This window comes from Pseudopodoces humilis, chromosome 4 (assembly GCF_049639895.1).
Source record: "Pseudopodoces humilis isolate 2021_Gansu_Grassland_sample_001 chromosome 4, ASM4963989v1, whole genome shotgun sequence".
Lineage (NCBI taxonomy): Eukaryota > Metazoa > Chordata > Aves > Passeriformes > Paridae > Pseudopodoces > Pseudopodoces humilis.
Window position 1 is genome coordinate 512,983 of NC_142203.1, and position 10,560 is coordinate 523,542.

The 10,560-nt window shown below is 44.7% G+C and overlaps 1 protein-coding gene across 3 annotated transcripts; it reads left to right on the forward strand.

Annotated features, from left to right (window-relative positions):
* The first annotated feature begins 104 nt into the window (after nt 1-104).
* On the forward strand, nt 105-10,141 carry CCDC125 (coiled-coil domain containing 125). Of its 3 annotated transcripts, XM_088054283.1 has the most exons (13): nt 105-319; nt 515-886; nt 1,976-2,034; nt 2,660-2,746; nt 3,594-3,671; nt 4,337-4,422; nt 5,927-6,009; nt 6,543-6,658; nt 6,907-7,017; nt 7,150-7,257; nt 8,262-8,433; nt 9,601-9,734; nt 9,830-10,141. In XM_088054283.1, the coding sequence occupies exons 2-13, from the start codon at nt 619-621 to the stop codon at nt 10,085-10,087; spliced, it is 1,560 nt and encodes a 519-aa protein (XP_087910409.1). In that variant the 5' UTR covers nt 105-319; nt 515-618; the 3' UTR covers nt 10,088-10,141. The 3 variants fall into 3 exon arrangements, with proteins under 3 accessions (XP_087910409.1, XP_005529540.1, XP_087910410.1); XM_005529483.3 differs by lacking the exon at nt 6,907-7,017; XM_088054284.1 differs by lacking the exons at nt 105-319; nt 515-886 and adding an exon at nt 1,067-1,240.
* Nucleotides 10,142-10,560: the final 419 nt, after the last annotated feature.

Consider the following 10,560-nt stretch of genomic DNA (forward strand, 5'->3'; position numbering starts at 1 on the left):
CAGCTCGGGCAGAGGCTGGCCTGGCGTGGGGTGGAGGGTGTTGTGGGGTGTTGTGGGGTGTGGGGACAGCCGCAGCCCCGAGCGCATTTGGAGTGACACGCCCGGTCACCTCCGGCCGCTCCGAGCGGCGCTGGGGCCGGGGCTGCGCTGCGGAGCGCTCAGCTGGGGCAAACCGAGCAAACCGAGCAAAGCAGAGCAGCCAAAGCAACCAAACCAACCCCTCCCTCCGAGCAGCCTCCGGCGGCTCCCGCGGCCGCCCCGTCCCTCCCGCCCCGGGCGGCACCGGCACCGGGACCGGCACCGCGGCCGCGGCGCGCAGGTGGGTCGGGGGCTCGGGCGGGCCCCGGAGGAGGGGGTGTCCCCCAGGAGGGTGTCCCCGAGGGGGGATGTCCCCCCCAGGTGTCCCCCCGGGGCCGGGGTCTCACCGCGGGGGCAGCGGCGCTCCCCCAGCCTCGCCTTTCCCACTCGCGTCCCGCCCGGCTGCTGCAAACACGGAGCTTTCCTGTTTTTCCAGATAAAATCTGGTCTTGCGGGAGGCGCTGTTCGCCGGTAGGTGAGGGGCCCTCAGTCAGGAGAAAAAAAACAACCAAAAAACCGAAAAAAAAACAGGAGGAGAAGATGGAGGAAGAAGAGGATGACATGACACGTGGAGACTTGGGAAACGGACTTGGGAGAAGACCGGGAGGTGTTTATGAAGGGGAAAACTTACAAAATTCCTACTCAATTAGATCTAGGAAGGGATCTGGAAAGACTTGTAATTCCCCCTTGTCGGCAAAGGTAGCAGAAGAAAGCGATGCTACAGCTCTTCCTGGTCCAAAACGAAACAGCTTTTACGATGGATCACTCAAAAAACCTGCCTCTAGTTCCACACGACAGAATAGCTGTGGTAAGAGTGCTTTGGAAGTTAATTATTCACCATAAGAAGAATTTTTTGTCAGTGAAAGTGAGCAGTTCAGCTGCCTCACAAAGTGTCATCAAGTTTAATTCAAGCCACCTGCCAAAATCTCCGAAGGATTCAGAGCAGGGTGCCTGATGGGATCCTCCACCTTCCTCCCAGAACACGAGCAGCAGAACTGCTTCTCAGTGGTCAAGGCAGTGACCATTCTTAGTGTAAAATATCCAGTTCTAAAGTGTTTAATTTTGCATTTGACAGCGACATTTAGCAAAGAGCACCCTGTGGTGGGTGTAGGTATAGATGTGTCTATGAAATTGAGTGGCACTGCTTGGATTCCTGCTTTAAGTAAGTCAGAGTCTTCCCAGAGATAGTACCTAAAGCTTGTAGCTAAATATTCAAAATCATACTTGCTCTTTACTTGAAATGAGTGAATTGGCTGACTTTAGGGGTTAGGAAGTTGTTTTCAGAACCTGCATTGGCGTTCATCTCCCTTTTTTGTGAAAGCAATGCTGCTGTAAAAACAATCGGGTGTGGGCAGTGCTGTTCATTACAGTCGGGCTGCTTTCCTGTCAAATTTGAGTCTTTTGACCAAGGTATTTCTGTGTAACTTGCTTATTTCTCTCCTTTAAACATTTCCCCGTTATCCTTTCCACAGTAAGCTGAGCTACCTCTGTCTCTTCAAAATTGCCTCTACTTCTAAACTAGCTAGCTGGTTTTTTTGAGCGTGGATGTTGCAGAGTTACAATCAGAAAATAACATAAAAAAATTAATTATTTTTCTAATCAAGATGTCAGTTTTGTTGGCTTTATTTTAAAGGAAGTTATAAAATGTTTGCCTTTACTTTCTGTCTCTTTACAACATATATTTTTTCCCCCATTTTACTTCCTTAATTGTGAAGCAATGTGTTTGATGTTTGTATTGATGTGTTTCTTAAATCTGTTTATTAGCTCCACAAGAAAAAAAACCCCAAGAGAAAGAAGAAAATTCACCTTTGTATGTTATTCGTTTTCAGGGTAAAACTTTTATTTTTTTCTTTAAATATTACAATATCTTATTTAATCTCCTCTATTAATCCTACAGAATCTAATATTGAAGTGTCAAATGAAGAGCTAAAGGAACAACTTCGGGACACTCTGGAGGTTGGTAACAGTGCCCAGGGTCCAAATCTGCATTTCCTTTCAATGTAGCAAGAGGATTTGGCATGCTGAAAAACTTGGATGAACCCATGTTCTTGAAATTAAAGTGGGGGTTGGAAGCCTCATTAAATTTTACATGAGGAAACTGTAGTGTGAGGTGGACTTTATATTCCAGGGGGGTTGTTTGTGGGGTTTTTTGAGGGGGCAGAGGAAGTACTTTTAAAGATGTAAAGAATATTGAAGGCATTGTTGTAGTTTTCTAGCAAATGTTCATGTTTTATTAAGCTTTGGGGCTTGAAAAACTGTAGTGTAAACAATCTTTGTATTTTTAGTCTGCATTTTTTTTTTGAAAGTACAAGAAAATGTACTGTTGTTAACAGTGCATTTTGATTTTACTGTGATTGAAAGTGTTGAGGTGTTGGCATCACAGCCAGCTGACTTCAGCTGTAGAAATACACTTTCCATCTGCACTGTGTTCTTTAACCCCAGGTGAGTCCATGAAAAGACATCATACAGGTAAAACAGAGGTTTGTTTTTTCAAGAGGGTAAATTTACATTGGTTTTACAGTCAAATCTTGACAGAAGTACCTTGGATTTTACTCAGTGTATCTACTTTGTTTTGCTTCAGGAGCTTGAAATTTTGAAAGTTGAGCTTGAAGCATCTCGAAGACAGCTTGAAGGAAAAGATGAAGCTCTAAGAATCCTGCAGAGCATGGTAGGAGCTGTTCAGAAATCACTTGGCACTTGGTGGTAACAAGGAAAACAGAGTAAATCTTCTGCTACTCCTCATCAAAACCTTAAGGCCTTCCCAGGGCTGCAATTTAAATCATTGAGTCTGCAGGTGTCTACAGACTTGCCTCTACAATTTACTGGAACTAGTGTGTTATTTAAGAAGGCTTTACTGTTGTAGCAATTCTCATAATTTTATCTTTGAGGATCCTTCAGGATTTATCTACTAAACATAAAATTAAGGCCTTTTTCTAGTCCCTTATATTGAAGATTTTGCCAGTGCTCGGAATCCTGCTGCAAAGCATGAGCATTTGGAATTGATTGCTCCATCTGTATGCTTTAAATGTCAGGTCATTCTTTTGTTCACCATTTGTAGTATTTTTGTTCTCTTTCATAACAAATTCTGCTGAAATTGGTTCCTGGGATTTAGCCTACTTACATAACACATTTCTAGTTGTCTAGTTTCTCCCCTCAGATATTCGTAGCAAGGCAGGCCTGGATCAGAGCTCAGGTGTGTTGCAACCCAGTTTTTTAGGGTGTGATTTCCTGCACGAGCCCCGAAGAAGATGTGGTCTCAAGTTAAATGGTGCTACACCATCACTAGCAGAGGTTATGGGATTGAAACCCAAGTTTGTTGTGCAAGTTAGACTCGAGATCAGAACCCTCTGGGGCTCACGAGCGAGTTGCTGGTCTTCTGCAGGCTGCTGTTTAACTATGAATGTGGGCATCTCTAGGTGTGAAACTGAGAATTAACTCAGTTTAATCACAGAACTTGACTGGAGTACAAAATGCAGAGTTGTATTTTGGGTTTTGGTTGTTTGTTACTTTTGCAGGCAGTGTTTGATAAAGCCACGAGCCATACTAAAGCAATGCTTCAGAAAACTGAGGAAGAAAAGAGGACTCTAGAGAAGGTAAGTGTGGGTGTTTCCTTCACACACAGAAGCCCATGGCTATTAAAAGGGGGTTATAAGACTGTTTATTTAAATAAGTGCATACCTGACATTAATTCCAGGGATCTTGTTAAAGGAGTTTCTGTTCCTTTTTAGTAGAAAGGGAAATACTAATTTATCAGTCTTTTGATCTAGGCCTTTTCATGCTTTAATACTAATATCAGAAAATTGCCAGAGCTCTTCCTGTGCTTTCAGCTGGGGTTTGTTGTGGATTTCAGTTGCTCCGAGTGAGCTGCACAACTCCTCAGTGATTCTGCTGAGGCTGCCCAAGGGCTCTGAGAAATGGGTGCCCAGTTTTAGTAGGGAAGGTGCGAAGGAGGTGGCATTGAGCCTCCCTTGTTAAACTGAGTTTTTGGCTTTCTTGCTCTTACTGTTCTGTTCCACATAACAGGGGTGGGACAGGGAGATGTGGCAGCATGGCTTTATCTTTGGTGGAACCTCTGGAAGCATTAATTCTGTAACAGAGTCCATAGGCCAGTGATGCAGAAACTCTGGTGTCTGGTACCAAATTTGTTATTAACAGTGTCACAGATTGCCCCTGAGATCTCTGCCAAGCCCAGCACCCCTGGCATCCTTCTGATGGGAACTCTGTAATGAGCTGCTGCAAGCTTGTTTTGTTTCCACAGGAAATAAATATTTTGCAGTGGGAAATTGAATTTGATCAGGACAGATTTAAAAACATAGAAGACACCTGGACAGAAAAATATGACAGGTATTTGACTTACACTGTGTATCACTGGGGTTTTTGTTTGATTTTTTAAAAAATTGCACTGAGTGCTCTTTGTCATCTCTTTTGTGTTCCAAACTTGCTTCCTCAGGTTCTTTGGGGGTTTGGTGTCTGGAGTCAGGCTTTGGTAGGCTGAGGGTTTTTTTTTTCATCATATGACGTTAGCCAGCTGGGGACTGATTATCCTTATTTACCTTAATTCTAGATGAGGCAGAGAAAATAATGGCATATGCATGCATGTGGAAATACGATTTCCTGGTTAATCATTTCTTTATTGTCCTGCACTGTAGGTCTGGGTGTGACTACAGGTGAAATGCAGTGCTTTAGAGAGAGGCTGATCAGGAGGCTCTTTGTTAAATAAGAGTCACTCTGGGTGGACAGCAGGTGTGGTTGGGCAAGAAGAATGTGCCAGAGGCACTAAACTAATAATACATAACAGACCTTGAGAAATGGCACCAGCAGACTCCCTCATTTACATGTAGAAATTGTATCTCTGAAGTCTACCCATCAGAGCAGTTATTATTGTCATTATTTGTTATTACTATTATTGCTGTTGTTTTTACAATTCAGCATATGTAGCATATTTATTTAAATATGTTTCAACTTCAAATCAAAGAATAAGCCAAAAGTTTGCAAATTGTTCCATAGATACATTTGTCAAGGGATGCCTCTTCAAAAGCTCTCTGGCTTTCCTGGCTGAGTAGGTTGGAAGTGCAGCTGAGCACTTTGGAGCACAGAACTGGTGCTGACTGATGAAACATACAGACATAGCTTCAGAAAACTGACAGGGGCTCAGCCTGCTTTGGAAAACATCTCATATTTTTCTGATAGTTTTCTGACATCTGAGGCAGCAGGACAAAAAGAAGGTGCATTTTCCTTTGGCTTTTTTTGGAGTGAAATAATTCAGACAAGGCTGTATTTACTGACAGCTGAGGAGATGCACCAAATAAATTGTATTGCTTTGACATTTAGGAGATCAGATTGCCACTGTTCTGTTCAAAAGGGAAATACTTCAAGGAAAAGTGCATTATCAGTGCATATTATGTGTTCTCACGTTGCAACACCTGAAGGCACAGCTGTTCTTGAAAACAGGATTCAGACTACAGGAAGTTTACAGACCTGAGCTGTCACACCTCTAATACCAGTTTTGTTCTTTCAAGGAAGCAGGATATTTCTAGCAAGTGTTTCAGAGGTTCATAATTACCAAATTTTTAGTGTTTCTTATGGAAATGTGGCACTTAAATTCATCTCTTGTTAAAGCTGTGGGCACTGCCTACTTACATGAGTGGGGTTTTTTAAATTTTTTTTTTTATTTATATCTACTCCTTTCACTTTTGATTTTTTTTTTTATTACATCCTTTAAGTAATCCTAATTTTAATTTGCAGAAATATTAGATACCATGTTTTAACAGGTTATTTTTAAAGTTATTGAGTGCCCACTTAAAAACATTTAAAAAAATATAATAAAGTAATTTTCTAACTTCAACAGGATATATTGTGAAAATGCAGCTCTTAAGGATGCGTTGAAACTGAGGACAGGAGAAGTTAAAACACTTAAAGCTGAAAATGCAAGTAAGCCAGCAACAGCTATTCCTTTGAATATACTGTTTTTCAGGAATAATTCAGGATTCAGTTGTGATGGAAGCTTCCTGTGGGGATCAGTGTCTTGCTACTGGCAGCTGATCTTAGTGGATATGCAGAAGCCTGGAAATTAAACTGGAAAGCAGCCAGGACAGCCACTTAATCAGAGGACTCGAATCCCTTTCTTTTATTTTTGCCTTCCAAAAAGCTTTAAAGTCATTACTGCCCCAGTGTTGTGCTGTTCTAAATGAGAGGCTGCCTGACTTTTAAGTGTACAAAGAGAAGAGCACTCAGTCCTGAGGCAGAGCAATACAGGAAATGGTCTCTCTCTAAGTGGGCCATTACTTCGGGAGAACACAGAAGGAGAAACGACTGGGATACGAGTTTCTACTTCTACACTCTCATCTTGTTCCCAAACCGATGCTTGAACTGTAAAACTGCTTCGTTCGGGTGTAGTTGAGCTCAGAAATTAAGAAATCTGAGCAGCAGATTTTTGTCATCTCTTTCTTTGTTTTAATTTATAGTCCTGAAGCAGCAGTGCTTGGAATTCCTTGCAATGCTAGATGTGAAACAACAGAAAGTTTTTCAGGAGAACATGTCATTGAACAAAAGTGACATTACTGATTTTACAGGTCTTGAAGTAAGTATTGCCTATGTGTTTTTCCAAGTGACTGCTTTAGAGACATGTTCGTTTCAAAACACATAGAGAAAATTCATTGCTCATTACATATTTCTTTATTTAAACCCATTTCTAGCTAATTAGCACGTGCTTTTGCATGCCTGTTAATAATTTTCCTCTTCCTGGTGCACCTTGCAAAGGAAGATCAGACAGAAGAAGGCATCAGGCTATTTTTCACAAGCTATGATGCTTGTTTTTCTTCTTCCTAGCTCTTATACTCTGCTTCCTCGTGCTTCACTGAGCCCAGTAGTGTCCCAGTGAGGGCTGCAGGGTGTGGCACACCCACCTGTCGGGTTTTGCCTGAAAACACACCTCTCATTGTGAGTCAGGAGCTTTCCTCTCCGCCTCCCGCACTTGCTCCCGCTGCCTGGCCTCCCTGTGTGGTTCCAGGGTGGGTTTTTGTGCTGGCACCTCTGTGAGCAGATCCTGAGCTGTTTGCTTTGGGTTTTCAGCTGGCAGTGCTCGGAGCCTGCGCCTGCAGTCCTGCTGAGGGGCAGCCCTGTTCCTGTGCCAGAGTGGCAGCTCTCGCTCGGAAGCAGCTCCTCCATCTCAAGCAAGAGGTGACAGTGCCTGGCTGGGTGGGGACAAGGGGGGAGTGCTCCTGCACCAGTCCAGAGAGGGCCAGAAACGCTCAGCCGCTGCTTACACAAACTCGGGTGTCTCACAGCCCCAGTCAGTCTGACAAATGATGTAAAGCTTGTTTGTGATGCTTGTAATGCCATAATTCTTGTTGGTAGAAAAAAAAACGTAGTTACATCTACTCAACTTTACTAACTAAAAAAATTATATTTTTTGCATTCTTTTTCCTTCTGCCCGTATTTTTTAATCTGAAAAAAGGGAGCACACCCTAAGTATATGCCGTCCTGAATGTACACACTGTGCACGTGGACTGGCACTGAACCTTTTCTTTCCTTCCTGGCAGTACATTTCACCTCTCCCTTGTGTTGGCATCAGCACTCACAGCCCGCTCACCCAGCTAGGTCAGCAAGCTGACCTTGCTAGAAAAATATCTATTTACCTCACACCTACATCAATGATGTGAATTCCAAGCCCCTAATTTTTTTCTATTTAGTGAAATTGTGTGGATTTAGAATTTTTCTTCTCATTTGTATTTGATTCTGCAAATGTGATAACCATCCTTGTGCTCCTGCTGCAGAACTTCCAGCTGAGTAAGTGGTTTTGAAAATAGGTGTTGGCCTGTCCCTTACGATCCCTGATACGGATTCCAATCTCTTGGTCCTTTTTCTCCTGGCCCAGTTGTGACAGGACATTATTTCCCTCCTTGAGCTCTTGTACATCTGCAGAGATAAACAAACACACACAGAGAGGTGATTGTGTAGGTGGCTGGGGGTGTGAACATGTGCAGACAATGAAGAGTAAGGACTTTAATACACATTTCAAAATACATTTCTCACATTTCAAATTACATGTCAGGAAAACCCGCTGATTCCTGCTACTTCCTTGATTATATTTACTTGCAAGCTATGTCTTAAGATTAATTTTAATTCGGATTTTGCTTCCAAATTAGCTAATAGGCTTTAAATTTTCCTTGAATTAAAACCAGATTGACAACCTGAAGAAGAGTAAGGATGAAGCGTATATCATGGCAGATGCCTTCAGAATTGCATTTGAGCAGCAGCTGATGCAGAGGAAGGACCAGGCCCTGAGGCTGGCAGAAGTGATGAACATGAAGAAGGAAACCAAATTTGCAAACTGGAGACGTCTGCGAGGCACTGGTAGCTGGGCAGTCTGTGTGTCGGGGGGCTGGCTGGCAGAGCAGGGAGCAGGAACCCCTCTCCCTGTTTTAAACGTGCTGGTGGCTCAGCTGCTGACCGAGGGCTATGGACAGCAGCTGAGAAAAGCTGACTTTGGGCTCTTCTAGGTGCTACCAGCAGCTTCTCTGGGGTTTGGGTTTTTTTTCAAATGAGCTCTATGGAAGAGTTGGGGAAGGAGCAGAAATGCAAAAAAAAAAAAAAAAGTATAGTTGGATCTTTCTTGGCTCCAAATGGGGTATTGAGCAACCTGGTCTAGTGGAAGGTATGAAAAAAGATGAGCTTTAAGGTATCTTCTATCTTCTAATCATGGCTATTCCATGATTCACTGAAGTACTAAATAGATTTTTTTTCTGTTTTTTTCTTAAAAGATTTTTTGCCTTTTATCATGCATGTGTCTCTCAATTTTAGTGTTTATTAGTGTTCTTACGCTAATACAGAATTACAAAGCCCTGTAAAAGAGGAAAAATTCCAATCTGTAAAGGAGGAATAATTCTAATGATCTTTTATTCTTTTAAAAATTATAAAGGCATAAAGAAAAGTACTGAAGTGCTTACATCATGGTCAAAACCACTGCTTTATGACTTTATGAATGGCACAGTATATTTGTTTTGACCACTGGCCAGGAGGTGCCAGGCTTAGAAGTGTGGTGTGTCTCCCAGATTCCTTGGGCACTGCTGCACTATTACAGCAGAACCTTGAGTAGCTGTTTCCCCTGTACTGACACCATTGCTTTCAGGTTTTGTTACCTGGCACATATGTTCCATAATTTTAATGTATTTTGCTATTTCTGGAAATCTTGAAAACTTTTAAGTGACCTGTGTCAGAGGATCTTCGGGTTTTTTAGGCTACTTACCATTTAAAAACAAATTACCACTAATTATTGTTTAACTAGAGTGTCAAAAGTATATTTTTCATGGAGCAAGAAGAATTCTCAATGTGTCCACGTGTAAGTCTGTGTAGGCTTTATGTGACAGCAGGAGCAGTGCCGCGTGGCAGGAGCCTGCAGTGCATGCATAGAAGAAGCTGCAGCTCCCATTGCCCATTTTGATGAGATCGTCAAGATCCAGGTTTATCCCAAAGTAGTTTTTCCCTTCCTGAGCAGTTCTGGCGCACTTTTGTTTTCCTTAGAGCGTGTCAAGTTACAGGGGAGCAAGAACAACCTGGGGCGGAAGCTGTCCAGCCTGCTCTCGTCAGATGGGGACTGCAGGAAGGTGGAGGAGCTGGACAACGCCCACGAAATCCTGAGGATGTTGATTGACCTGGTCAGTGTTTGGTTCACCCTTCCGGAGCGCGAGTGTTTGCTGGGTTTACAGCCCTGAGCTGAGCATGGCCTGCTCTCCTTTCTGTGGCCCGGCAGGTGAACGACAAGGAGGAGGCCCTGGCGCACCAGCGCAAGGTCAGCTACATGCTGGCACGGGCGGCTGAGGCCACGGAGCCCGGGCCGGGGCAGGAGCGGGGGGACACGGCGGGCAGGTGTCGGCTCGGAGCCCAGAGCCCCCCGGCCGCCCCTCACGCCGACGGGCATCGCCTCCCTGCCCTGCCCCTCACGGGAGCACCGCGGGCCGCAGGGCTCCGACGGGCGCGCTCCTGGCCCTCAGCGCTCGGGGATGGCTGAGCGACCGTGCGAGCAGCTTCTAAAAATTTGTAGTTTTATGGAAATAAAGCTTCTCGAGGAAACACCAAGAACTGTGCTGTGATGGCATCACTGTGGGGCTGATGTCACAGCGCGGGCGCAGCGGAGATCCTCAGTTCCCCTGGGGCAGGGTGTGCCGGCTGCCCAGGCACTTCCCTGAGCCCACAGGGTCCAGTGATGGGGAGTGACGTCACTGAGTGGGTGTGATGTCACGGGACCAGGGCCTGAGGGGGGCTGATGGAGCGGCAGTGACGTCACCGCCCGTATGAGGGTGTGACATCACGAGATCCGGAGGGGAGGGGCGCCCCCTGCCGGCGGGGCGCGCGACAGAGATGGGGGTGCGACCTGCACGAGAGGCTCCGCCCCCTCGCATAGGCCCCGCCCCTCCCTCGCTTTGACCCATCGGAGGCTCCGCCCTTCTGCGCTGTCAATCACAAGCACGACCACTCCCATTC

Coding starts and splice junctions, on each gene's coding strand:
- CCDC125 (XM_088054283.1), top strand. CDS start 619: ATGGAGGAAGAAGAGGATGACATGACACGTGGAGACTTGGGAAACGGA. Junction 6,010..6,542: donor ACTTAAAGCTGAAAATGCAA/GTAAGCCAGCAA, acceptor TTTAATTTATAG/TCCTGAAGCAGCAGTGCTTG. Junction 7,018..7,149: donor CTGAAAACACACCTCTCATT/GTGAGTCAGGAG, acceptor TTGGGTTTTCAG/CTGGCAGTGCTCGGAGCCTG.